Source organism: Phaethon lepturus, unplaced genomic scaffold, assembly GCF_000687285.1.
Source record: "Phaethon lepturus isolate BGI_N335 unplaced genomic scaffold, ASM68728v1 scaffold15818, whole genome shotgun sequence".
Lineage (NCBI taxonomy): Eukaryota > Metazoa > Chordata > Aves > Phaethontiformes > Phaethontidae > Phaethon > Phaethon lepturus.
Window position 1 is genome coordinate 10866 of NW_010559854.1, and position 26873 is coordinate 37738.

Genomic DNA, 26873 nt, shown 5'->3' on the forward strand with positions numbered 1-26873 from the left:
TTCTCCTTGTTTCCCACACAAATATACAAACTGTGTTGCTATCGAAATGCAAAGGAATTTTTTTTCCTTTTTTTTAAAAATAAAAAAACCAGACAACTAATAATTATCACCAGACTCCTCAACCTTGCATTGTTTATATTTCAAACCCACTATGCCAGTGTTATAGCAAAGCAATGGAGGTCCTGCAACGCTCGCTGACTAGATATGCAAAAGTAATACCATGTTCTGACCTCAGTATTAAGATCTATGCTTGCACAATGGAGGTCAAATATATTCTTCCCTGATCTCTCCCACTACTGTTTTAAGTCTTACCACGTTCGTTTTCAGCTGGTCAGTACACACACTTTGCATTTGATTGACACACCGGTGAAGCTACACTAAACACCTCCAACGGCTGTTCAAGTTGAAAAACAAGCCAGCATTAAGACTTTCACTTCACAGTCTGTCCAAGGAGACAGATACTTTTCCCTTGAACTTCTAGGTTGCTGAGCTCAACCAAAAAAAAGGGTCGTCTCCCTCATTTTGTTGTTTACTTTTTGTTACATGCTCACTAGGAATACCAAAAGAGATGGCAGAACATGGACCTTCGCTTTATCTGTCCATACACATGCAGACCAGCCTTTTCTAAATATCAGTCATCCTCAACTCAAAAAACCCAACAAACCCCACAAAACCCCATATTAGGGGGAAAACAGAAAGGCTTTTTTTGTCCACCAAAGTGGAAAGTCATGAAGTATTAATTTTTATAAAATCCACTACTTCGAAGCCAAGGAGTTGCATTTGGTTGTATGGAGTGTCTTGTGCTTCAAGACCAGTTCTAAGCCACATGCTTACCAGTGGTAGCATCGTTATAAATTAAGAGAGGTAGTCTTGTTTTACACTAAGGCTGAACAAGTTTGTTTCCCAGTTTTCACCTCTTCAAACTATTCTGTAATGACACTCAGGAAGGGCAACCCTCTCAACTGGCAGCAGTGATCTTGAGGGGAAAAACCCACAAACCAACATTTCTTCTCAACCTCACTTGCTTTTCTCTGCTGCTTAAGTTTGACCTTTCTCCCTCCCCTGCACCATGAGCACACAAAATTTCAGAATGAATTGATGTAAACAGAAAGTAGTATTCATTTAATGCAATTAATAAGAAAGAGTACTAAGGTTTTTTTCTCTTTTTCTACAGTCAGGGCTTGATTACCTAGAAAATACTGACAGCTTCTTTTTCGTGAAAGAGGGATGGACAATTTTGTTCAGACAGTGGAAGAACATGATGGTGTGGGTTTTTTTGGTTTTTTGTCTTTTTGTTTTTTTAAAGAAGGTTGAGAGCATAAAGGCTCATTGTACTGCAGTAGCAAATCCAGTACCGTAGCACTTAAGAGGTGGTTAACAGTGCTTTGGTTCAGAATCAGTGTTAGAAAATAAAGCTTAAAAAGTTATAATGCAGGATATTTGGCGGGATTTCAACAGCAATTTGTAATGAAGGTAGAAAGGACTGAGGCATTGGCTTCTTCCCCTTGGCAAAGTACTTTGTTCTTCATTCTGTTTAAGTTCCAGGTTTCACGATCAAGTTTCTCATTTCCATCGGTGACGCACTAAGGAGGATTCGTCATTGACCACGTCATTGTCAGTGTAGCGATGCTGACACCGTGGTGGAATAAGCAGCAGGATGATCAGTACAAGGAGGATAATTCCACACAGGCTCATGAGTGCATAGGAGGCAATCCACAACACTGGTTCATGGAAAGAAACGCTAGAAACACAGTTGCTTGCAACATCTGCTGTTGTGAAAGGGCCTTCAATCTCCGATACTGGAGAGCCATCAACTTCTGAGAAATTACAAAAAGAAAAACATTTAAGTCTCTAGACACCATTTAAAAGCAAATAACAAAAGATCTAACCTAAATACCTATGTATCCCTTTCCCTCCACCATCATACATCTCAGCATACTCACGTGTTATTGTATTTCTCACTGGAATAAAAATAGTAGTATTCTGTGTTTATAAAATGGGAATCTGAAGCATAAGGAGACCATGATACTCCCACATCTACACTGGCTGTCAGCTAGATAGCAGACATTTAAATCATGTCTCCCACAGTCCAGATTAAAGCCCAAGCTGCAGGATCACCTTTTCTCTCTGGACTAACCTTTCAGAAATGTGAATTTAACAAAGCTTAAAAAATCCTACAACACCTATGCTGGAGTAGGTCAGGGCCTGGACAGTTTTTGTTTGTTTCTGGCATACGCAACAACTGGAAGAGTTCCTCAGGTGATTCTTACATCTTCTGTGTTTGCTATCTTCCAGGGTCTTAGGGAGCAGCATGCAGGATCATTAGCTTCATAGAAACCTTAAAGGACTGTATCCTAAACACAAGGTGCAGGGTGGAAAGCAGCACAGATACTCTTGTGAGTGGAGGTGAAAATTCAGAAGGAAGAGGAGGTGAGGCAGGAGAGCTGGGTGTACAGCAAGCTGTACAGAAAAGGGGAACGGTGGAGAGGAAGGTCAACGTCAGGAGCAAGGAGCTAGGAGATGAAAGAGCAGTGCTGTTGGGAAGGGAGGGAGAAGCTAACCAAGCAGCTTGAAAAATGGAGATGACAAAGCTAAGGCAAGAAGTGTGAAGAGGTGCCTTGGCAGCTCTGTTTTCGAACGGCCATCCATCTCGGTAACATCACAGACTGTGTGACTTGTTTCATTACCATCACAAACCCCTACTTGTTAAACCAGTATTTACTAAAAAGGGTTATGCTGCCCATGGTTGTCACAGTAACCGTGGCAAGCGCAGAAAAGTTCCCCTGAGTTGTGGACAGGGCTACATGTATTGTAAAGGCAGAGCAAGTGAGTTGCCTAGGGCAACAAAATATTCAGAGCATTTCGTATCTGCAGGTCCCCGGCCAGGGAAGGATGGATACTTACAGCTTGCTTGGGGCAACTAGGAGCCTGCAGTTAGTACTGTCTGTGCATTTTAACAATCTTCCCAACAGTTGTAATTCACCTCTCTAGTCAGATACTTCAAGACACATTTGTATGTTTCTTATAAAGGCCTCAGTTTTAACCTTCCTGCTTAATTTCTTGTTCTTTTTACACGTAGACACACTCTTGCCAAATTGTAAGTGATTCTTCCTACTGAAAACACTGTCTCTTATTTACACATATCTTAGACACAACTCCTGAAAGCACGTTTAAGGAGATTAGCATAAAATACCCTTTGGAAGGAAGAGGGGAGCCTGGGTTTTGGAAAGGCAGGAAGGTGGCCTTTAAGGTTCTTTGTGGAGAAACAAATGCAGAATAGGTGGGTTGCTTTGCCTGGAATTTATTGGGAGATATTTTCATTGGTATTCAGTCCTTGGCCTCCTAACACCTATTATTTTAAGGTTTAAGTCTCATTAGACTTAAGTCAACTTAATTGTGGGTGGCTGCTGCTGAAAGAGACAGCCCTGCTCGCCCTCGCTCCTGTCCCTCGCTGCCTCTCTGGTATTGGTGCTAGTGACTGGTACGCTGTAAGGAGGGCCAGGGCAACCGCTGATCTGATGGAAAACCAACCTGTCATAACAAACAAAATGCCCAAATGAGGACTCTTCTGTAGGATCACTCAACTGAACCAAGTCCTTCTCCAGCTTGCAAGTGTGGGAAGACTCCTTTAGCAGCAATACACTGTTAGAGTGGACTGGGTGAAACCTGAGGCTGCACCCCCAAGCACCCTAACACTGCTGAATACCAAACACACACTCTCTCAACTCATCAGATGGTAATAAACTGCCCTATATTGTCAGCCTATCTTTGCCAAGACACTGCTGTTACACAGATATGATAAAGCAGCTGCACAGTAGTGGACAGACTTGTAAAAGACTATCTACAAGGTCCGTGGGAGAATCTGTTTTGTTCAGAGTGCCAGTACTGAACCTTGTCTACCATGCCATTGTTTCTTCTGGACATCTCACCCCCTCACACCGTTTCACCTGTCTCCATGAAGTCCTGCAGCAAAACCAAACTAAAACACATTTAACACTAAAGTGAAATGCAAGGCATAAGTATTACTACTACTTAGAAATTTAGTATTTTGAAGAAGGTGTGGGGGGGAAGTGCTGCACAATTTTCCATGGTGGAGATAGCTTTGAAAATAAACAGTCCCTAATTACTCATTATTTGGCTTGAGTACAATAATTACTCCTATTAAAAAACGCAATAAAAAACTGTTGCCATAGTGGTTGACATTTTAAATTAGATTTTGAGAATGCTTGATAGCAGCACAGCCTCTGCTTTCTTCCCTCCAAAAAGGAAAGTTTTCCTTCACTCTCTTCCACCCCCAGAGAAACTGAGAGGAAATCAAAAGAGGAGAAATTTGCCAGAATTGTTCAAACAAGGCCTTAACATAAACTAAGTCACACACACTTAGCATATTACACATTAGATGAATTAGGTTATTTTGGCATCTGGTAGCTACCTACAATAAATTCTTGACCTTGAATAAATGTGACTTTCTTCATTATTGATGATTACAGAACAAAAATGGCACCTCTGGAAAAATGCTGTTTTATAACATTTGTGTAGAACTCAAACACACTCACTCTCACTCACTCACCATCTTGGGTGGTTTGGAAAGGAAGCAAACCTGAAGTTACATTGAATTTATCATAAAAGTGTAAAGTGCTGCTTGGAAGGGGCCCCTGGAAGTCACCTAGTCCAGCCTCTTACTCAGAGCAGGACTGTCACCATCAATGGATCAGGTCAGCTGCAGCTTTATCCAGCCAGGTCCTGTAAAACCCAGAGGATGGAGACCCCATGGTCCCTCTAGGCAGCCTGTTTCAGTGCTGTACCACCCTCCTATTGAAGAAGAAATTCCTGATGTCCAGCTTGAACCTTCCTGAATGTAACTGGCAGACATTAACCTTTGTAATGTAGTTTCACTTGCACTCACCCTTGACTGGCATTCAACTTGGGGCCCACCACAGTCCCCAGTTCTTTTTCCACCGGGCTGCTATTCAGCCATTCCTTTCCCAGACTGTACCCATGCATGGTGGTTTTCTGCTCAAGGTGCAGAACTCTGCACTTCTGTTCACTGAAACTCTTGAGGTTTCTGCTGCCCAGTCCTCCCGGTTACCAAGGTCCTCCTGGACTAAAGCTCTGCTATTCATCATGCCATCCATTCTCCTGAGTTTAGTGCCCACAAATTTGGGTGCGTTCTCTCTCATCACAGTTTAGTGTAGAAGTCATTTATGATTACAGTGCTTGGTGCTTTTCTTCCCTAAAAAAATACCCAAGTCTTGCTCCTATGATCTTCTCACTTACTACAAAAATACCAGGGGTATAATTCTGTTCAGTGCCAAGGTACCACTAATACTAACTAGCTGATGCAAACATCAAACATTGAGTACAATAATTACTCCTATTAAAAAACGCAATAAAAAACTGTTGCCATAGTGGTTGACATTTTAAATTAGGTTTTGAGAATGCCTGATAGCAGCACAGCCTCTGCTTTCTTCCCTCCAAAAATGAAAGTTTTCCTTCACTCTCTTCCACCCCCAGAGAAACTGAGAGGAAATCAAAAGAGGGGAAATTTGCCAAAAGGACTTGATCCAAAACCTTTCCTAGTCATCCTGTAAACAGTAGGTTATCCCTGAAATTATCAACAGGCAACTTGAAACAATTTGAAATTAGTAATAGGCAGAAAAGTCTTAAAGGGTTTCACATATTGAGGAAAAAGCAAATTTCTTGTCCTGCTACAATGGAATAGCTTCCTGCAGACATCTAACTCTTCTCACTCTTGGTACATCCTGGAGAATGAAAATGGTGCAAGGAGTATTGTGGGATAAGCCAGTTCTCATTTCTAGCCAAGTCTCAACAGAAACTTGGGAGTTCAGTGAAGTTAAGGTTTTTAGTCCTGTTCCCCTCATTTTTGTATTCAGCACATACCCGTTTAACATCTTATAAAACCATGGGATTAGATTTAGTGTTAACACTGTATTGCAAACAAGAAAGCATAGGTCATTGTAAAGTCACACCAAACGGTCTTTTATATTTCTCTGTTTCTGAAGGTTTATGCCACCAGTAATTCAATTTAATTTATGCCCACGAACAGACTAAAAAGCTCCAAACAAATTACATTAATATAGTTGCTATGGAGGACATGGCTGGCCTCCACAGGAAGCCAGTTAGGCAGCTTAATCCCTCACATGGCACTGACTGCTAAGCACTCACAGTTGTGGTTTTGTGATGAAAAGAGTGTTAAATATGGAAACCACAAGCTGTGAAGAAGTGAATTCAGAATAACTGGCACATCCAGCAAAATGTCATTTGCCCCGTGTGAGTAGAGTCTGACAAATCAGTATATCTTGTCTCAGTCAGTGGCTTGTATCATCTGATTTCTCAAGAAGCTAAGTTCCCATGATGCTAGGTTAGACCTATGCATGAAACATGGACAAAAAAACAAGGAGAAAATGCCTTCTAGTACCAGCTGGGTATCATCATGTGTCCAAGCTCATGTAAATTCAGATTTCGTTTCTATTCAGCAAGCTCAGTTCCCCTTTAGACAAGGCTGGAAGAACTACATGAAGTGGCCAAACTCTATGCTTCTATGTAGCAATATTAACATTAAGGTGTTATTATGGTTCCCTGACTCTTTTTCTCAACTAAGACACGCTGTCAAAGCAGTTCTGATAAGCACCAGCTGGCTTGCGTCCCCTGCAGACCACATGTCGGTCAATATGTTCTGTCAAAATGTCCCCTCCCCTCTCCATTAATGGCTGCAGCGTGGGACAGGGACAGGAGACAGCTCCACGCTTGGTAAAATCCAGTCAGGAAGCACAAGGAAGAATGAAAGGCAGGAAAACCTGGTCTGCAGTATTTATCTAGTTACATTCTCCTTCCAGATACATTCAAAAATTTGTCTTTCATCACTGCATGGTACCTCATAGAGGTCTTCATTAAGCAACTCACATCAATATCGTATTTTCTTTCGTAGCAAGCTCAAAGATGACAATTTTGAACCCATTAACAATGGGGAGATTAAAAAAAAAAAAAAAAGCGTGAGTAAGGTACTTCACTGCACGTTGCAAAAGTTAGTTGAAGAATCCATTTATCCACAAATTAGAACAGGAACTACACAAAAATGAAGCTGCATTAAAATGAGGGACAAGTCTCATGTAACTGTTGGGAAAACCATGCACATAGGCAGATGTCTCAGAAAGAAGATCTTCTCTCAGAGGGAAGAACGCAGCTAAGATACCCAGAGCTGAGGCTGATTTACTTCATGCCCAAAGACTGTTGCGTGCAATAGGGCTTTTTTTTTCCCCTCCTCATGAAATCTGAACAGCTTGGGATTGATCAAAAATTTACCCTTCACATTTCATGAGTAACCATGCTTTTCCCCATCAGATAAGTGGCAAAGGTGTTTCTCTGAGAACAGCAGGTGTTTCCTCACTCACCAAGTCCTGAACAATATTTGTCTTACCTGCACACGGACTCACTGCAAAGCCCACTCTCCGCTGGGCTCTGTCAAATATTACATAAAAGCCTTCCATGACTGTAGCACCAATAACTAGAGCATTTGTGGAGGAAGAGATGCCGAATCGGTAGCACTGTAAATTCTCTCCTATTCCAAGGATGGGTTGAATATAAAGCTATTAAAAAAAAAAAAAAAAAAAGAAAGCCAGAGTGTAAGAAGCAACACCTCACAGTACTTAGAAGTTCAGATCTTTTGATTTTATATTCAAGCACTCAAACTCCACTAGAAATAGAGAATGAATAGGGGCAAACAGATTTCTGTACATGATTTAAAACTGGTCAAAGCTTACATGCAGGTAAGAGGTAAAGCTCTTAGATTCTAAGCTTAAATTTGAACACAGTCTGTCACTATGTGAAGGTCAACAGTAAATTCATGAGAGCCACTTTTAATTGTATTTTCCATAAGGGAAGGATAGCTGAGAAAGAACTTGGGATATTATATTATCATATTAGCTAATAATTTTATAATTTAAAAAATTATCAGGATGCAATTCATTCAGACAGCATCTGCTTCAAGGCTCTAGATTCATAAATTCAAGTCACATTTTACCCGTTGTCTCCTCAGGGAAGATGAAAGATTGCCAAGCTACATGATCAATACAGAAAAAGCGTATCATAAGGCTTTACTATATTTCAAGTTAAAATGTACTTAAAAGGTTCATTCTCCCCTTTGCTGCTGACCATCCTCTAAGGTAAAAGACTGAATTAGTAATATTAGAGGATAGTAGCCCATATTGCAACCTATACTGGAAGGGGAAGCCAGAGAGGAAAGATAAAAGTGGCACATTATATTCTAAAAGCTGGGATGGAGTATTAATAAAAGATAAACCAGCCAAGTTACAGAAACTGGTAAAGAGATCACATAGGCTCATTGCCAAGACTGTCATAATCAGGAGAATGCCAGCTCAGAATGCCATGAAAAACAAATCAATTTGCTTCCCAAAATGATGAGATAAAAATGAGCAGAGACATTCTGTATTGATATCTAATGTGGCTAAAGCTCCTGAAAACAAAACAAAAACTTGCCTATTTTTCCTGACAATTTAAAAAAAGTCATACCCAACTACATGGACTGCACTCAGAGGGAAATTGTTGTTTTTCTTTTTGATTTTAGGTTTGACAAGTTTGTTATTTTCCCTATTTAAAATCTGATTTTTAAAAGTTAATTTAAAAAGATTTCCCTTGCATGCAATAAACCACTTCTCTATTACTGCTAAAAATAGCTCCTATTTTTTAAGAGCATGTGCATTATATTAGTAAAAATAAATGCATAACTGAATAAACAAAGAAGGTTGAGACCTGTGGTAGGATAGAGATCCTAAATGACCTACTGGAGTTTTCATCCCTCAGGTATATAGAGAGTTTGGGAAATAAGGACCAGGGTCTTTCAGTTTTATCCCAGCAGGCAAGCTGTGAACCAGTCCAGAAACCAGAAGAGAATTCTTGTATCTATTAAAAAAAAACAAACAAAACAAACATATATTTTGATAGACTTTTGTAAATGATCACTACCACTATTCGGTACTTATTCCATTCCTATGGAGAAATTCAAGCATGAACATAAGTCTGACAAAGAGCTTTTTCTTTAAGGATCAAAGCAAAAACCCAACACACAAATCGAGGTGCGTCATAACCCATTATGACTTCAAGATGCAAAAGCAAGTTTAGCTCTCCCTTCCCTCCCCATTTGTGTCTCATTACTTCCACTTCTGCAATGAACATGTGTGACCTCCCTAAGCAATCGGTACCACAAAGAGGCAAAGCACCCATGGGCTTTTACTATCTATCTACCTCTTCTCGGAACAGCTCTGACCAAACGCCAACATTCTGAAGCAGCAGACATATTCTTAAAAGCACAAAGCAAAATACAAACCACATGAACATGTAATAGCGTCACCTCCCTTCCCCACATACCTACAGCTGCTTACTCAGCTTTAGGGTTTTGAAGCCAGGGGCTAAGCCAAAATCTCCTGGCATCTAAGTGAATCAAGGTCTGCTACAGTCAATGGAAAGGAACACATCCCTCTGTCTCGTTCGCTGCTCTGCCACTCACTACCAACACAACTTGACATGCTTTTGAAATAAGGTGGATTAACAGTACTTCTTAATATATCCATGGCACTAACAAAGCAAAAATCAAACCCCTACAGAGTTTGCTTGCCTAAGACAAACATCTTGTCTAATGTTCATGCTCCCTGAAGCACACAAAGCTGTTGTTCTGCCAGATCAGAGGAAAAACCTTGCTTATTTGAGTGCATTACTTTATGCTGGATCTTACTCTCACATGAAGTAACATCCAAGGCAGTATCTTGTTCTGACGCTGCACGCCAAAGCCTCCCATTTGGGTGAAGAAGATGGAATCCAGCCTCTCCCCTCCCCGCATTTGTATTTATCTGTGATATCCATTATCTTGTAAACATCAGCTTATGCATTAGTTATATGGTATTTTACAGGTGACAAATATTCACACACCCCCGCATACCTGCCAGTGAAATATTTGTTAGGGCTGCACAGTATTACAGACTCAATACTTCCAGGTTCTCTTGGGCCAACAAGCGTACACTCATGTAAACACACAATGAGACTTACCATCACAAACAGACTGCTTTTACCCCTTAACTCTCAATGCACACTTAAGTACATTTCTTGGCATGGGACAGAATGCTCTGCCCCTCACAGCTAAGTCCCAGGCCAGACCTGCTGAAAAATACAGTTCTCCTCTCTTTCCATTTTCTCTTGGAAAGCAGAGCTTGTGATATGAGAAAAACTGCAAGACAGGACCCAGACTGGACAGACCAAGTCTATAAAGTGCTCTATTTTAAGTGCCTACTTTTATTTCCTGGAAAGACTGCTTATTGCATTGCATTTGTTTGCCTTACTTCTGTATGCTGAAGAAATGCACTGGGGGCATTTGGCTGTATGATATCTAAAAGGTTATTTAAAATGAAGATTTTAGGTTTATATGAGCCTTCCTTTCTCCAACATTAACTCAGCATTACTTTAATGCTCTGAGTAGACAGACATGCTGTTCTGACTTCAGGTCAGTGAGGTGTAGTAGCTGTCACCCCTCTGTGGCTCATCTCTGCCCCTCTGCCAAAACCACCACCCTTCCACATCGCCAACATCAAAACTGCACCTAGAGCTGCTCCCTAAAAGACTTTGATCCAAATACGTAAGGTTTGTAAAACAATTTGCACCACTAAAGAGTATAAAGCTCACAGCCTTGTTTTTTTATGGACCAGAATAAAGGAATGCTTCATAAACTGTTATACCAGTATACCTGAGGTGGCAAGAACATCTTGCTGGAAAGCTCATAACAAGCTGCTTGGAGCAGGAACTTGTTAACCTGGTTCACCTATGGTCAAAGAAGTATGTCTGACTACAGCAGATGATTTTATGTTTCAGGGATACATAGCCTGCCAGAAGCACAGAGCGCTAAGAGTACAGTTGTGATGCCATGGTACAATTGCTGAAAATATCCATTTTCCTGACATCGCTCTTACATGGCTGGAATCTGATCCTTACATCTTGTAACTACTTTCTCCTTTAATAGACTATCTCCTTTGTTTAAAGCTGTGAAAGTAACTTTTGGTATGTGTAGAGGGAAAAGGGTACAGCAACAAGGTCCTTGAGATTAATAACAAACCCTGAAAAGAGAAGAGTTAGTTAATGTTTTTTGTTCTTCCTATTACAAATGCATAAAGCAGAGTGAGTGAGTGGTTCCCCTCTAAAGCATCTATTAGTTCACTGACTATTAGCTATCGATCAGTTGACTGACTATTCACTTGTCATGTGGAACGCCCTAGTTCAAATGTTCTTCTGACCAACATCACAGAGGACTATGGAGCGCTGTGACCCACTTCACAGAAGCCAAGGTGCCATTGAAAGAGCTCTTGGGTAGGCTTCTTTCAATTCACCTCTGCTGACAGAAGTTGTTCCAGTCAATAGTTAAGTGCTTTGCAAAGAGTAGAACTTTTCAACCAGGGAAGATGAGATACATAACTGGCACATTTATTTCAGATACTGGACACCTGCAAGCAGTGAAGAACACTTCATGCCAAATCTCTGCTCTTAATCAGGTAGGAAAAGGATCTCAATCTTGAATTATCAGCAAACAGGCAAATACTGTGTCTTTTGGGCAGCTAGCCAACAGTCTAGTTACGGTATTTCCTGTGATTTGCAGTGACTACCACTGTCTGATTGTGAATCCCTGACAAAAATATTTAAATTGTTCACATTGAAATATCTGGGATTTATTCTTCATCTTTCATAGGATCATAGAATAGTTTGGGTTGGAAGGGACCTTTAAAGGCCATCTAGTCCAACCCCCCTGCAGTAAGCAGGGACATCTTCAACTAGATCAGGTTGCTCAGAGCCCCGTCCAACCTGACCCTGACTGTTGCCAGGGATGGGGCATCTACCACCTCTCTGGGCAACCTGTGCCCGTGTTTCACCCCCCTTGTTGTCAAAAATTTCTTCCGTCTAGTCTAAATCTCCCCTCTTCTAGTTTAAAACCATTACCCCTTGTCCTACTTTTACATGCTCTGCTAAAAAGTCTGTCCCCATCTTTCTTAGAAGCCCCCTTGAAGTACTGAAAGGCTGCAATAAGGGCTCTCCCGACCCTTCTCTTCTCCAGGCTGAACAACCCCAACTCTCTCAGCCTGTCTTCATAGAAGAGGTGTTCCATCCCTCTGATCATCTTTAACTTTCTTGGTGCTGTTCATTGTATTTAACCAAAATTTATGAATAGTTTTTATTAACCAGAAAATGATGCTTCAGTTACTCTACACGCAGAGAAATCCACCAACCCCCATGCCTGACTTCTAAAACCCACTCTAATTCCAAAGAAAGATGCTTTTAAAATAAACAATTCAATAACGAATGTCAAAAGCAGCTTTATTGACATGAATAATCCTAATGAATGGCATCCATTCCATACAACAATAAGCATTATACTTGGAAAAGAATGGCTTGCAGTGGCAGGTTCTTCTACTTTATAAACACTCTGTTTTGAATGAAAGGACTGATTTTTGCACTCTTAATACTTTGAATCAGAGCAACAGGGATTATGTCCATGTTTCTGAAATGCTTCTAACAAAATATTCCATCTCCGTGCTCCTTCTGACACATTTCCATACATGCACTTCTTGTTTGCACTTGGACCCCACTTTTCCCTCCTCCCTTTCCCTTTTCCATTTCCATCAAAGCCTACCAGTCATTTCTGTCTTATTAACAGGAGTAGACCAGGAAAAATTCTGCTACCCTCAGATTAAAACTCTATGACTTACAAGGTAGATAACAAAGATGATACTCCTTTCAAAGATCATGTGATCATTTAATAGGAATTTAACATTTTGAACAGATTTAATGACATTAGCTTACCAGGGATGTGCGAGCTATTGCTTGCACAACAGCACTGAAGACTTTCTGGGGCAGACGGAGGAGTGTGGTCCCACTGTCTACTATTGCTTTATCAGCATTATACTAGGGAGGGAGAAAAAAGAACAAGTTACACACTGTAGTTAATGTAATGTAGATTCAACCGTTTCATAACAATGACAAAGCTGTTCCTTTTTGGTAGCTGTCTTCCCAAACCTGCACGTCATGCCTGTCAGCAGCTCTCTCTAGCTGATAGCTTGAATTCCAATGAAGTCTGAGAGCAAGAGCAAGATACGGTCAGTCTAGACACACAGTGAGTTTATCTGCACCAGTCAGTAAATTACTAAGTGTCACCACAGCTGGTGCAAATGGCCAAACCACTATAAAAAGAAGTAAAGCCTGGCCCCTTTCAGAGGTGTCAGCTTTACCTCCTATATGCTTTAGGCAAAAGCACTCTCATGGTCAGTACAGACAGACACTAAGCATGCAGATGTAGCTTACATATATGTCCAAGCCCTGAATCAAGGTCTCTGCTATCATGGAAACAACTCACTCTAGTTTAAACCCAATACAGCAGCCTACTTGTAATGGCTGATATATCTAATGTAAGAATTAGTCAGGGAACATTAGGCCTCATTACATGTCATGTTTGGTACTGGCTTGAGTATAAATGCCAAATGCCACACCTTTCTCTCTCGACTGCTGAAAACCACTAAAACACAGACAAAAACAACAACAAAAAACCTTGAAATTTCAATCTTGCCCTCTCAAAATCTGCACTAAAAAAACCAAAGCAAACATTTCTTTTCATTATCACTAAAACCCTCAGATTAAGAGATTTCAACAAACTTCAGACAGACTAAACAAAGAACAAACATTTTGAAAGGTACATTCTTTTAATGAACTCCTTAAAAACTATGGATTAATTGTGGGAACAAAAAAGGGAAGTAGCAGTGGCAGCTGTTTGCATTAACTACTTTTGTTACCAGCTTAGGCAGCAGGCTCAATGTAACTGAACAATGACATGTTTATGACATAATCATAAGACACAAGGTAATATACAACATAACCTTTTAGGAAGAGGTCGAACAGCAAGCGAATTTAAAATACACTGGTTTAGATGTTATCAAGTCACGTGGAATATCTTTATCACAGTGACAAAAATAAAACCCACCAAAAAGTAAAAGACTAACTCTGACTTAGTTATTTTCTTTTTGAAAGAAGAGCTGCTATAGGCTGCCAAGCAGAGTTGAAAGAAAAGCAAACAGGAAACCATTTATTATACACTCAGAAATACTTCTAAGGAGCGGAGAGAAATATTAAGGCATCGTGGAATCCATTTTAACAGATTTGTACCACAAATACGCCATCGCCAGTGTCCTGGAAAGCCACCCTCGGAAAAAAGTAGGTAGGAGGCACAGCCAAGAGGGTCAGCCGCTAACATAAACCCATGCAAAACACCTGGAGTAGCAGGATCGCTTGGCTAGGGACTGAGCACCTGGATTTTCATGCTGCGTGCAGCGTGCTTGCAGCGGGCGGTAACTTGCCTTCTTAGTCTTCCTGGTTTATATTTAACAGCGGACCCTGTGCACTGAGCACTGCTGGCAGCTCAGTACTTCTCGCCGCCCTGGTCTGCCAGGCTCAAGGCCACAGCTGCAGCGTAACGCTGGGCAGAGTCCCAGCATTGATGCGAGGGGACTGCTTTGCCCTGGCAAGGAAAGGAGTAGTCTCTGGTGACGGTTACAAAAAATATGTTCCATTTCCTAGAAAACAACTAAGAGGAGAGAGGGCACATAGTTCATCATCCTATACAGTGAATTATGCATCCCCTGCAAGCCCCTAACTAGCCAAACTTCAATCATACTCGCTCTAATTCACTGTTCTTCCTCTAAATTTTTGCGGGAAGATCTCCTTTGATCAAGAAAAGGACAATGCCTTCTGTAACGGGGACTAGCATACTATGTTAACACGTACGATGTGAAAGCAAACCCTGGCTCAGAAAAGAGCGACAATAACAGGAAACTTTCGTAATACCGCTAGATTTTTACATGAGTTGTTTTCTGGAAACAGCACGTACCAAACCATTAGTACAAGGGCTCCTCTTCAGAAACATGTTGACTGTTTTTTAAGGCAAGAAAGGAAAGCAAACGCAAACATTTCTGTTAGAGGACCAGGGGGTTTGCTTTCCTAACAGTATAATAGAGGGAGGCATTTAAGTAGACTTTGTTTTGCTTATTAAGTTGAAAGATGATATGACTCTTTTAAAATATTTTATATGGCAATATGGTTTCCATATTTTGTATGGAAATATAATATTTATGCACATGTGAAGATTTTTATCATGAATTTCACTTAATTCGTACGAATCATAAAAACTTCAGAATTACCATGTCCCAATGATTTCCAACTAAGAGAACAAGCATAAGATAAAATTAAGATGTCTAATGAAAACAGGGCATGAAAATTATAGAACTAAAATCAAAACAAGAATAGCAACAAGCAACAGTAAGAAACAAATTAAACACACACATACACAAATATCGTCCAGAAAAAAAATGAAACAGCTTTGGAATAAAAATTGCAACAATACAGTCTCATTAGACTGATTCAGAGATAGCAGAACATTATTCCTAATAAAAACAGAAAACATATCCATTAGGAATAATAACTGGCAAGGCTAAAGCAAGCAAAAGTGGATTACAAAAATAAAATTACAAAAAGGAGTCATAGGATGAGATACTTTGGGAAGTGTCCCAGGATGACACCTGCCCATTGCCACCATGAATTACATGCTTAGACATCTCCACAGGGGTCAATCCAAAATCCTCCCTTTTCTTTGTTTGACCAGAATTGCTTAAAAACCCTTTGTTTTGATTTTACAGTATAACAGAAAACCATAAACCGTAGTCATTTAAAGACTGTTGTCTCCTTGAATCAATGCACCATATTCAGTGTTTAGACACCTTCGTTACAACTGAAACTAGTCAAGAGGCGGAGCTCTTCCAAACTACAGCAGCCCTATTTTCAGTGGGCTGTTCACTTAACAGTTGTAGCTTAGTTCCTAATTTACTGAAAATACTACAAATGGCTTTAAAGTCCTCTTTGAAGCGATTTTAGCATGCTTGATGTACACGCTGCATTTCACATGTCTTGTTCATTTCTTTTCAAAGTCACCATGCAGCCTTAATTCTCAGAGGACACTACAATACACAACTGCTTGCCAAGACAAAACTGATCAATTAAGTGTTTTTCTTAACCGAATTTGCATTTTGGTTAGACAGAAACACATAATTGCAAATACCTCTCTGCAGTCCAATTCGAGGTTCTGTCCTCCAACCTCCAGTTTGAGAATTTCAACCTGGTAATACCACTCCTCTTTGATTGGTGTGTACCAAATATCACCCTTGTACAGACTTGGCTCAATTCCACCAAGAACCTAAAGGAAAGGAGAAAGGAATTGACATGCTTTAAAATCCTGGATGTTTAGTTCTGGGGCACGTACCAGAGAAAAGGGGAATATTTAATTGTGATACACAGGGCATCAGAATTTTAATTCAGCACCATTTGTAAAGATTTTACTGACAAGTTCCTTGTCAATAATAAAGCAGTATGAAACATCTAGACTTTAAATAGATCATGCTTCAGTCAAACAGAATTCGCATATTGGCCCAAGTTACCAAGGTCTTCATCTACAAACTCACACTGATTCTCTTATGAAAGCTCTACTGTTTAAAATCAAAACTATCTTCAGTGGTTTAATATAGGCAATATATAAAAATGGGACAGAATATTAAACTTGCACATCATAAATTCACTATCAGATCAGAAAAGCCTTAATACTATACAAGAACATTTCATTTTTCTTACACACATCCAAAAGGGAATATGACCATCCTATCATTGCTATCACTGTTAGCTTCCATCAAAACTTATGTTGAAGCTGATTGGGAGCATACTTGACCATCAGACTTTGAACTGAACTAACAGAAGCGAGTTCTCTCTTGGCCTTCATCTCTCTCAAATGTGTTAACATTTACAGTATGTGAATTCACAGCAAAATAACTACTTGTGATCAACTCCTGTGCTTGATATGCTTATTTCAGCACAATTCAGGAACAGTCATTCCAGCTCCTGATTCCAGATAAATAATGGCCAATTCTTGGTCCCACTAAAACTTATGGAAAGACTTTCCATAGTAGCAACAAGCAGAAGTTCTGGTCTCCAGATTTTTTCCTTAAATATGTTGTCTACAAAAAAGGAAAAGAGCTTTATTCCTCTCCCCCTTTTCACATCGCATAAAAAAAGTACTGTAGCATTTTGATGACATTGAACACGCTTAGCAACTGAGCAAGGGACTACTCAGTTTGAGAAAGGTAGCAGAATCTGCCCGAAGGAAACACCAAAACATTTATGTTTTTCTTTATTAAAATTAAACTTAAAATGCAGAAGTTCACTCAAGCTTGAGAGAGAAAAAAGAATGGAAAATTAAAATAAATAGACACCTGAGTTTTGCCTAAGTGTTAAAATCTTCCTTATAAAATATAAAAAATTTCATATATTTAAACACTAAATTTGGAAGAAGTACGACAGTCACAGAAAAGAGGGAGAGAGATTAACAAAGATACATCTTCCCTCTCAGACTGACAGATACCCACAAGACTACCTCCGTTGGTACCACTTCCAGAAACAGGCAGTCCAGCACCACACATCTGCAGGGAGAAAATGTTGGGGATCTTTGCCTGCCTCACAAGAGAATCAAAGAATGTCTCCACAGAACTTGAAGGCTTGAAGGTGTTGAAAAACAAAACAAAAAACAAAAGAATTGTAGAAATATTCATTAAAAAGTTTCTTTGCACAAATGAGCAAATCATTCAAACAAGACTACTTTTCACAAGAAAATTGAATTTCTGTCAACCAGGTGATGAAAATTCTAGATATAATAAGTCATTAAAAAACCAACATCTGTCATTTTTCTGTTCCTGTTGTTTTTAAAAACATTTTTACTCTTGACCACTGTCATCGAAATCCTTAAAGCATGAGAGTATTTTTCAATTGCAGTTTTCAAATGCAAATACTAGTTTCAGTTTCAGGCAGAAACTCTCACTGATACTTTCTGTTTGGAAAAGGCTTTGGGTTATTAGAACAGTCAAATATAACTTGCCCTTCACACCTTTCCACAGTTAAAAAGCAGAATTTTAAAGTGAGGATTTTCAGTTTTTAAACATAGTTTAATTCTAATGAACTTTTAATTCAATGTCCCTTATTTCCTCTTCTTTCTTTTAAAGAACTTCATATTCAAGTACACTCACTTCAACTGATTGCCAGCCAACAGGTTCTTTCTTACACTGTGTGTCATGCTTTCCTTTGCAGTTACTAGAGTACTGCAATTTCACTGTAATTCAGATTTCCGTGCAGGTACATCTCATGACAGGCAGAGACCCTGGCTGGCTTGCGAGGTGCCAAGTGCTCTTACCACACAAAGCACAGAGCAGCCTCAGAAGCCAACAACAGTTAAGTTTTTGGAAGAAGGGAAAAACAAATGCCCTGAATACACTATTTGCCCAAACCTGAGTTTGAGAAGCTTCTCTGTCTGTCTGTCGACAGTGTATGACAGCAAATATGGCAGAAGTCAATACAATGATCACACAACTCTTGAATAAAGCATTTTAATCTCAGAGTTGGCAGGCAGTATTGAATCATTTGTTCTAACGGGATATATCTCAGTTTGTGAATTTCTCAGACAGTTATGTGTAGGTTGAAAACCATGACTATGTAGTATTCCAATCGCATTTCAGTTTTAGATTATAAGGGTCTAAATTTTAGGTTTTAATTTAAACTTCTACCTGAATTTCCTACCTCCACAAGAACAGGATGTGCTTGGTTCTATGTTCATGAAAACACCGTAGCTAGTATTTGTTCTGAAATAATCCATATATGCCCTTCATCAACTTTTACTTGATGAATGGAGAATGTCTTAGAATGAACTGCCAAGGGCTTTGACAAGTAAGTTCAGCAGTCCTTTGGCAAGTCTGGAGGGAGATCATCAGAGCCCTAATATATGCCCTCCACACACATACCAAAAGCCTTCACTCCCATACTCTGGTACTACAAGCTCTGTAAAAGCTTATTCGTTCCAGAGGAGATAGAATTGGAGCCTTCATCACCACAGAAGCCGAAATCCTCACATGGGACTGTGGTACCATCACAACCCAATTTATTCTTTCTGGAACAAGCACAAAGGATCCATAAGAAAGAGCAGTTGGAAGGGAGGGGTCTAATGCTGACAGATCATCTCCTCACTTTATTTTAATACTTAGATTTCTATTTATTGTCATTGTGAAAGACAACATCTGAGGAAAGGATGACTTACCTTCGCTAAGGCATCGTAGGCAAGACCAAGAATCCCATGCCATTTAACCCCTGGTAAGAAGAAATTCTCTGATTCAAGAATGGTAGCAATGTTGATGGTGTAGCTGCCATAGATTCCTTTTGGGATAGTAATGACATCTGTACCCAGCACACCAGTCCAGCTTCCTTGACTGTACTTAACTGTGACATCAATCCCTTGAGACTTGTATGTACTTGACCTTTAAAAGGAAAAGATACAGTTATGCATGAGCTGTTCATTTACAATGCAAGACAACAGAATATGTTCAATCTCAGTTTTTCCCAGAGAGGGAAAAAAGTGGTCTGCAAAGTCAATCACGTGTACTCACAGAAAAAGGGGGATGGATTATAAAAGCAGTAAAAAGCAGTAATAAAAAAAAAATCTCAAGGCCCTTATTTTATCCTGAAGCCATCAATGACTCAAATCTTCACAGTGTGTGTCTTTTTTTTTTTTTTATTCTAAGGTATTATGCCGCCTAGTGCAACGTGTCCCTGGCTCAGACTGGTCCATCACAACTGGAGCAATACTCTTTAACTGGAGATAGAACATATTAAGTGGCACCGGGAAATGAAAAGCTTCTGAATTCAAATCTAAAATTGAAATGCCAAGCTAACTGAATAGCTGTAGACTAGTATCTCATTAATATTATTAAAAAATCAATTTTGGGTAAATTGGAATATTACTGTGAGCATCAGCAGTAAGACACAGGTTTTCTAAATCTGCAATTTGGTCTGTCTATCAGGAAGTAGACTCAGATATTATTAACAAATTATTCACTGACTTGGAGGAGGAAAGGAAGGAGTTCCTTCTAGACCAGGGCAGCAAAGGCAAAGGAGCAATTAAGTATGGCAAGCAAAGAAAGGATAAGAATCCTGTTTAGGAGGCTTAACAAAAACATTAGAAAAAACTGCAGTAGATTTTTCATTTTAAAACCCTGTAGTATAAATATAGTAGTCATCTTCCACCCACATCAACACTGAAGAGCCACAAGCGTTCTAGATCCCTTACAATTTATGTTGGTCCCACTCCTTGGCATACAGCTTCTCCTTCTGAAGAGACAGATAACCGTGCTCGGTTGATCTGAACAGACTTTTTGCTTGACAGCTTTTTAAAAAGTAAATAAATGAAAAAAAAGGCAAGTTTAAAATAATTTCATAACACCACCTTTACAAGTGTGCAAAACAATAGAAAGTACAGGTGATTTATCAAGTATGGATAGTTTTACCAACCCAGCTTTAATCTAACAGCTGCTCTGACAGAAACAGCCACATGAAGTGGCTTCAAAGCCTCCTGTACCTCAGCTCACCAGAATGAAGTTGGTGTGATTTTGCCTATTACGGAGAACAACCTTTAGATGGCAATGCAGACAACTCCCACCCATTTAAGCACTTTATCCTGACGGACAATTTGGCCATATGGACCATGCAACTGGTCCTCTTCCTAGCTAAGGGAGGAAGGGAGTAGTAAGAGGCCAGGCTCTAACCCTAAGCAGTTCTTGATACTCCCAACACCTAACCCTTCAAGGGTCTTCAGGACTCAGTAGCTTGTGACATCCAAAACAGCAGAAATACATGAGATAATAGGCCCACAGATTATATTTAAAAAATGCACGAATTCCAGAGAAGGAAGGACAAGTCACTTCCTCGCGCTCTGTGCCTCAGCTTCTCCACCCATAGAAACAGGTATGAGGATACTCATCTCACTTGTAAAGCACACAAATGACGTACTGAAGAGAAGGCCTTATTATTTCCTTCAAGGAGCAAAATTCTTAATGTGGGAAGGGATCTCACATAATCGTTGTGGCAGTAAATTATATTCTTTTCTGCAACACCACTTGCTGCTCTATCTTCTTGACTGTAATCAGCCTGTGTTTTTCCACCTCACTGAACTAAAGGAGGAAAACTTCTTTAGAGGTCAAAAGTAGAGACTTGTTCAAATTCATGGGCTGAGTGTTTTAAAACAAACACATAACACATAAATTTCTAAACAAGCCATTTTGGCTGTGATGAGAAAATAATAAATTCAACTCTTCCAACAAGACAGACTGTATCTTAGCCAGAGGCAAGGAAAAAAGGCCTCCCAGATTATGGTGCTGTAGTGACACTACTTGCTTCTCCCTCTCCTTCCTGGTTACTATCTTCTCTCCAAAGCAGCCAACAGAAACATGGTACACAAACCTTGAATGAATCTCAAGCCTCAGCTGAGAAAACTAGCAATGGGTTCATTTTGTCATGCAGAGTTACTCCTCATTACCAGCATACTGCACTGAACAAAACATAACCGAAATATTACTACTCATGTCATACTTTATTTGAAGGAAGCTCAACATGGCAACAGTAAATCCATTATGCAGAAAGCCCTGCTTAACACCAACCTTGCCAAACACATGCAATTCCTTCTTACTTCCATGCTCTCTTGCCACTCTGCAACAAGCCAGGAGTTAAGATTTTCCTGCTTACCCACTCACTTTTTCCTAAGCGCCAAATCAATGTCTCCACAGACAGCAATGGCAAAGAAGGGACAGAAAATAGCAATGAGCAAAAAAATTTGAACAGAAGTTTTGACGCCCTCTCTAGTGATAGATAGATGCCCCAAAAGTGATTCAGGGCCAATGACGTTAAGACAAAGCTAATAGGAAAACCCAGAATAAATTATTGGTTTTTAACCAAGAAGTCCCCTGTAATTTGCAGGGGTTCTGGAATAAGTTTATAATTTAACCCAAACCACAAGCTGTACAATGTACACAACCAAACTCGCAGGAGCATACTGCAAAGCAGCAGTTTACTTTTGCTTGCTGGTATATAACTTACTGTATTACCTCAATTTATTTCCCATAATTTTCTTACCTCCCTATCTCTTGGAATGATCAACTCTTGAGCAGTTTGCTCTTGAAACTTTAGATGGTGAGGCACACTGAAATAAAACTGAATACTGTTGCTGAATACTGACAGCCCTGAGCATGTCACTTTTTCACATACTGCTACAGAGTCATCCCTGATAATTTAGTTTGAAGTGTAAAAATCCCTTTATACATCTGTTTAAGTAGTTCTTTTATCATAAATAGCAAACACAACAAAAAATACTTGCTATTTTGAACAGCATGAGAAACAAACACTGTGATTTCTTTTCAGTTCAGGACAAACTGGGCCATTTCCCAAAACGTTATACAGCATGATCATCACAGCAGACTCAGAACTTTTACAGCAAAGTTTTGTCAAAGCTACTCAAAAGCCCAAGTTGTGAAACAGTTCGTAACAGCAGCTTTATTATTTTGTACAGAAAGACCCAGATAATTAAACAGTAGAATTATACGACACGGATTATATGACACACAACATCATTTAACAGCTAATTCTAAAATTGCTCAATGAGGGCTCTTCCTGAACAACACAACCTCTGGGTCCTTTGAAACAAAGATAATGCCTTTCCTATGCACCCTCCTCAATTTCAGTCAAAAAACAACCATGCATTTAATTTCAGATTTTGATCATTTGAATAAAATTAAACTAAGAGGGTGGCAATCAGGAAATTTAGACCCATTGCTCTCTTTCGCCAACACAGTATTAATATTCTAATAAGCACATGTCTATAACTCAGTCCCATTAACTTAACAAATTACTAATCTTTCTTTCCCCTCATCTTCTATTTGCAGTTTATGACTTTCATATGGAAGCACTTCATGACAATATGAGGCAAAACTGCAGGAATGATTACCAGATGAGAGGAAACCTCTTTATCTAATTTTGAAGTGTTCCATATAGTGTGGAAGAAAAGTGACAAATGTCCATAGGTCGTTTGTCTTTCTTACACATGTATAAAGGTCACTTTCAGGTAATTTTACAGACCCGGCTGATGTGATGTCAAGGGCCCTGTCTACCATCTATGCAAAATCATGACAACCAGGGAAGTTAACCTGACTACTGAGAAAAAGCTATCATAAGGCCAGTCTCAAAGAGACGAGCAGCAGGGCCCAAGGAACTACAGGCCATTAGGCTTCACCTCAAGTCAGGAAAAGTCTCAGAGAACAAACTCCTGGAATCTGTTTCCAAGCATATGAAGGACAATAAGGTGATCATGGACACTCAAGGAGGAATTTCACAGGCATATCATACCTGACCAACCTCACTGCCTTCTACAACAAGATGACTGGCTACATAGATGACGAGAGCACAGTGGCTGTAGCACATCTTGACTTCAGTCGGGCTTTTGACACCACCTCCCATGGCATTCCCATTTGGAAACTGAGGATATGCAGCTGAACAAACAGACCACTGTGTGGGTTGAAGATGGGCTAGGCCACCGGGCCCAAAGGGCAGTGACCACTGGCTCAATATCAGGCTTGTGACAGTGCATAGTGCCCCAGGGGTTGTGAACGGAGGAAAAATTGTTCAACATGTTCCTCAAGAATCTACATGATGGACAGACTGCACTCTCAGCACATTTGCACAGGACACTACATTAAGGGCAGTAGTTGACATGCTGAATGTCAGAGCTTGAATCCAAAGGAACCTTGAAAAACAGGAAGATTGAACCAACAGAAACCTCCCGGCATTCAACACGGAAAAGCCCAGAATTTTGTAGCCAAGATAAAACAACTCCATGCATCAGGACAGACTGGGAAACAACTGAAAAGGATTGAAAAGGGTTTGGAGTGATGGTGGACACTAGACTGAATAAAAGTCAACAGTACGCTTGCCCTGTGCATACAGCAAACTCCACACCAAGCCACATTTGGAAGTCCGTGGACAACATATCCAAGGAAGATGCTCTCACCCTCTGATCAACAATGGTGAGACCACACCTGGAATAGACTGGCCAGCTGTGAGAACCCAGTTCAACAGGGATCTGGAGAAAGAGAAGAGGGACTGGTGGAAGGCTACCAGGTAGGTCATGAACACAGGACCCGTGATGAGAGGCTGAAGGGAGCTGGGCTTCAGTTTTTGCAGAGAAAAGGCTAAGGGGAGATCTCCCAGCAGCTTACAAAAACTTGAAAGACAGTTACAAAGATGATATAGACAAACTTTTCTTGCAGTGCCAGATAATAACACAAAGGGCAACATCCATGAGTTACATTTTGTGAGGCTCAGGTTGGACAACAGGAAATATTTCCTCCACAGGAGAGTGTGATGCAGCACTGAAACACACTGCCCAGAGAGAGAATGGATACTCCATCCTCAGAGGTTTACAAGACTTGGCTGGACTCAGACATGGCTGACCTGATCTGGTGACAGCCCTGCCTCACTTGGGATATATACTAGGTGACCTACAGAGGTTTCTTGCAAACAACATTTCTGAAACATCTCACTGATTTCAGTGGGGCCAGGATCCCTCCCAGATGACATTTATTTAAATTTAAAGTATTTAAAATGGAAGAAGCATGGTGTAGTCAGGTTCAAGCATGCTAATGGTTGTACTTTATTCTGAGCATATTGCAGTACTCCATCAATCCAATCCAAACCAGAAATTGCTATTGCAATTGCTCTGGACTGTAATGACTTGAGTTTGAATCATTTTACAAAGCACCTTTAACTCTTCAGGGCCTAAATTTCAAGGTTTCAATGTTAACTTTATATCGAAGCTCTCAAAACACAGTGTACACTGAGAACATTGGTAAGAAACTGTAACCTTGAAGTGATTTCATAGCATTTCTCAACACACACGGTTCTTATGAGAGAGGCCTTGTCCTTCCAGACAAAATAACATCACTTAAGAGAAAAGGGAGAAGGAATGCTTGTGCTTTTAATCTCTTGCTATTAAGTTTCCACTAGCCAATACCTACCCATGGAAGGGGATAGCTGGCATGTAAAACTCTGCAGTAGTGCAGAAACAGCTTTCAAGTGCAAATTCTGGACTTTCCAGACCTGTCATATCAGAGTGAGATGTGAAGTATCTCCATTAACATCTAAATATGTGACAGGAGGTAAGGCTGTTCTAGTAAGCAGCATGGAAATACTGGCTTTCCCTCCATTACCTGTGCATCTTTAGTGGGGAAAAAAGTGCAAAACCCCATGTTAAAATACATACAGAGGTAATGAGAATGGTGATACTCTGCAGCCTCCCAGTCCTCTAAGTATTTTTATTCCTATGCTTCAACTAAAGATAGACACTGTGTTTTGGAGAAGTTTACCTGAAATAATTGAAACTAGAGAAAGGCAGAAAGGAAGGAAGAAAGGAGGGTGATTCAGACAAAGCTGTGCTTGACTGTGATTAATGTCTGCTCGTGCTAAACACAGCAAATTTAGTGCATAACAAGCACCAAAATCGCCAAGTTGTATCTTATAAACAACCAGTTTCAGCAGGGTCTGTCCAGATCACTAACTGATTGAGGCCCTTGGCCAAACTAAACAACAAATTAGTTTTTGACTAACTAATTTTGGTTTTGGATGAAACGTCAAGTAACAGATACAATCACTGCATTTTAGCTTTTCGTTTTAAACAAAGGGAAAGTATATTTAAACTTTTAATTCTTTCAAAGACTATTTGGATAAGAAATTGTCTGAAATTGGTGTGATTTTGCAAATGATTTTTACCCTCTAATCTTTTTCTCTTTTCTCCAGCTCTAATAAGGGCTGCACTCAGAGCTCAGCTGCCCTGCTGTCAGTGGGACTGTTCATGGTGTCAGGCAAGACTTTGCATCAGGCAAGGCCAATCTTCCCATTCAGGCAACAAACATCCCACTCTCACGGGATGTCACAGAAACCCCAGGAACTGCCATATCATCCTCTGTCACATGAAGGAGCCAGAATCTAAAAGACATCCTAACCCATCACGGCATGCAGAACAGGTACTTACAGCTTGGTATTGAAGTAGGAGGTGACATCAGGATCAGGCACACCTGCTACAGCAAAATTACTGCTCCCAGTGTCAACCAGAATATTTAACTGCCGAAACAGAAGAAAGGAGAGGTGGTTTTCATATTTAACTAAACAAACAAACACACACACACAAATCATTAAAGTTTTTGTCTAAACTACCTTCAGTTTTAAAATTATGATGAAAGTTGCCCTGAAAAATGAATACAAAGTGTCACTTTTGGGAAAGATATGCTGCAGCCCCTTCAAAACAGCTGATCATGCTGACGTGCTTTAAAGTAGTCATGTTCCTGGAAGGGGGAAATATGGGCGCCAAGCCCATATTCGCACAGCAGATGAATTCACGACCATCTCAAATTTCTTTTTGGCCCAACCCATGCATCTCTGCCATTTGGTTTGTCTGGGTCACAGGCTAAATTGCATACTGTTTAAAGCACTGTTTGCCTTAGAGATTATGAGGTTTCGAGGTAGGGTCTGAGTGCAAGTCTGAGCAGAAGTAAGCAGAAGCACGAAGCTGCCTTGTGGCTTGGAGAGCACGGGAACGATGCCCAGTTTGTCCTGAGCAGCAGCAACCTACCACAGCCTTCACTGCTTTTAAATAGGAGGACGGCATATTTATAAACACTGTGAAAAGCATTGATTGAAAGGTGGCCTAAGAGTAGGCCACTTTTTTGGTTAAGTGGGAGGACAATTTAGGCCAAAAATTGCCTAACAAAACCACATGGGCAAAACGAGACACCTCCTTTCCCCATTTGGCTCAGGTAACCAGGCTGGTTCACTACAGCTGCATGACAGCTTGTGCT

General features: G+C 40.2%; 1 protein-coding gene across 1 annotated transcript; it reads right to left on the reverse strand.

Annotated features, from left to right (window-relative positions):
- Positions 1–1310: 1310 nt before the first annotated feature.
- Positions 1311–26683, reverse strand: BACE2 (beta-site APP-cleaving enzyme 2). Its single transcript, XM_010293515.1, has 9 exons — positions 26648–26683; positions 26051–26139; positions 19241–19457; positions 17526–17654; positions 16172–16306; positions 12874–12975; positions 8791–8940; positions 7439–7607; positions 1311–1817 (listed from the first exon to the last, which is right to left on the reverse strand). The coding sequence occupies exons 1-9, from the start codon at positions 26681–26683 to the stop codon at positions 1564–1566; spliced, it is 1281 nt and encodes a 426-aa protein (XP_010291817.1). The 3' UTR covers positions 1311–1563.
- Positions 26684–26873: the final 190 nt, after the last annotated feature.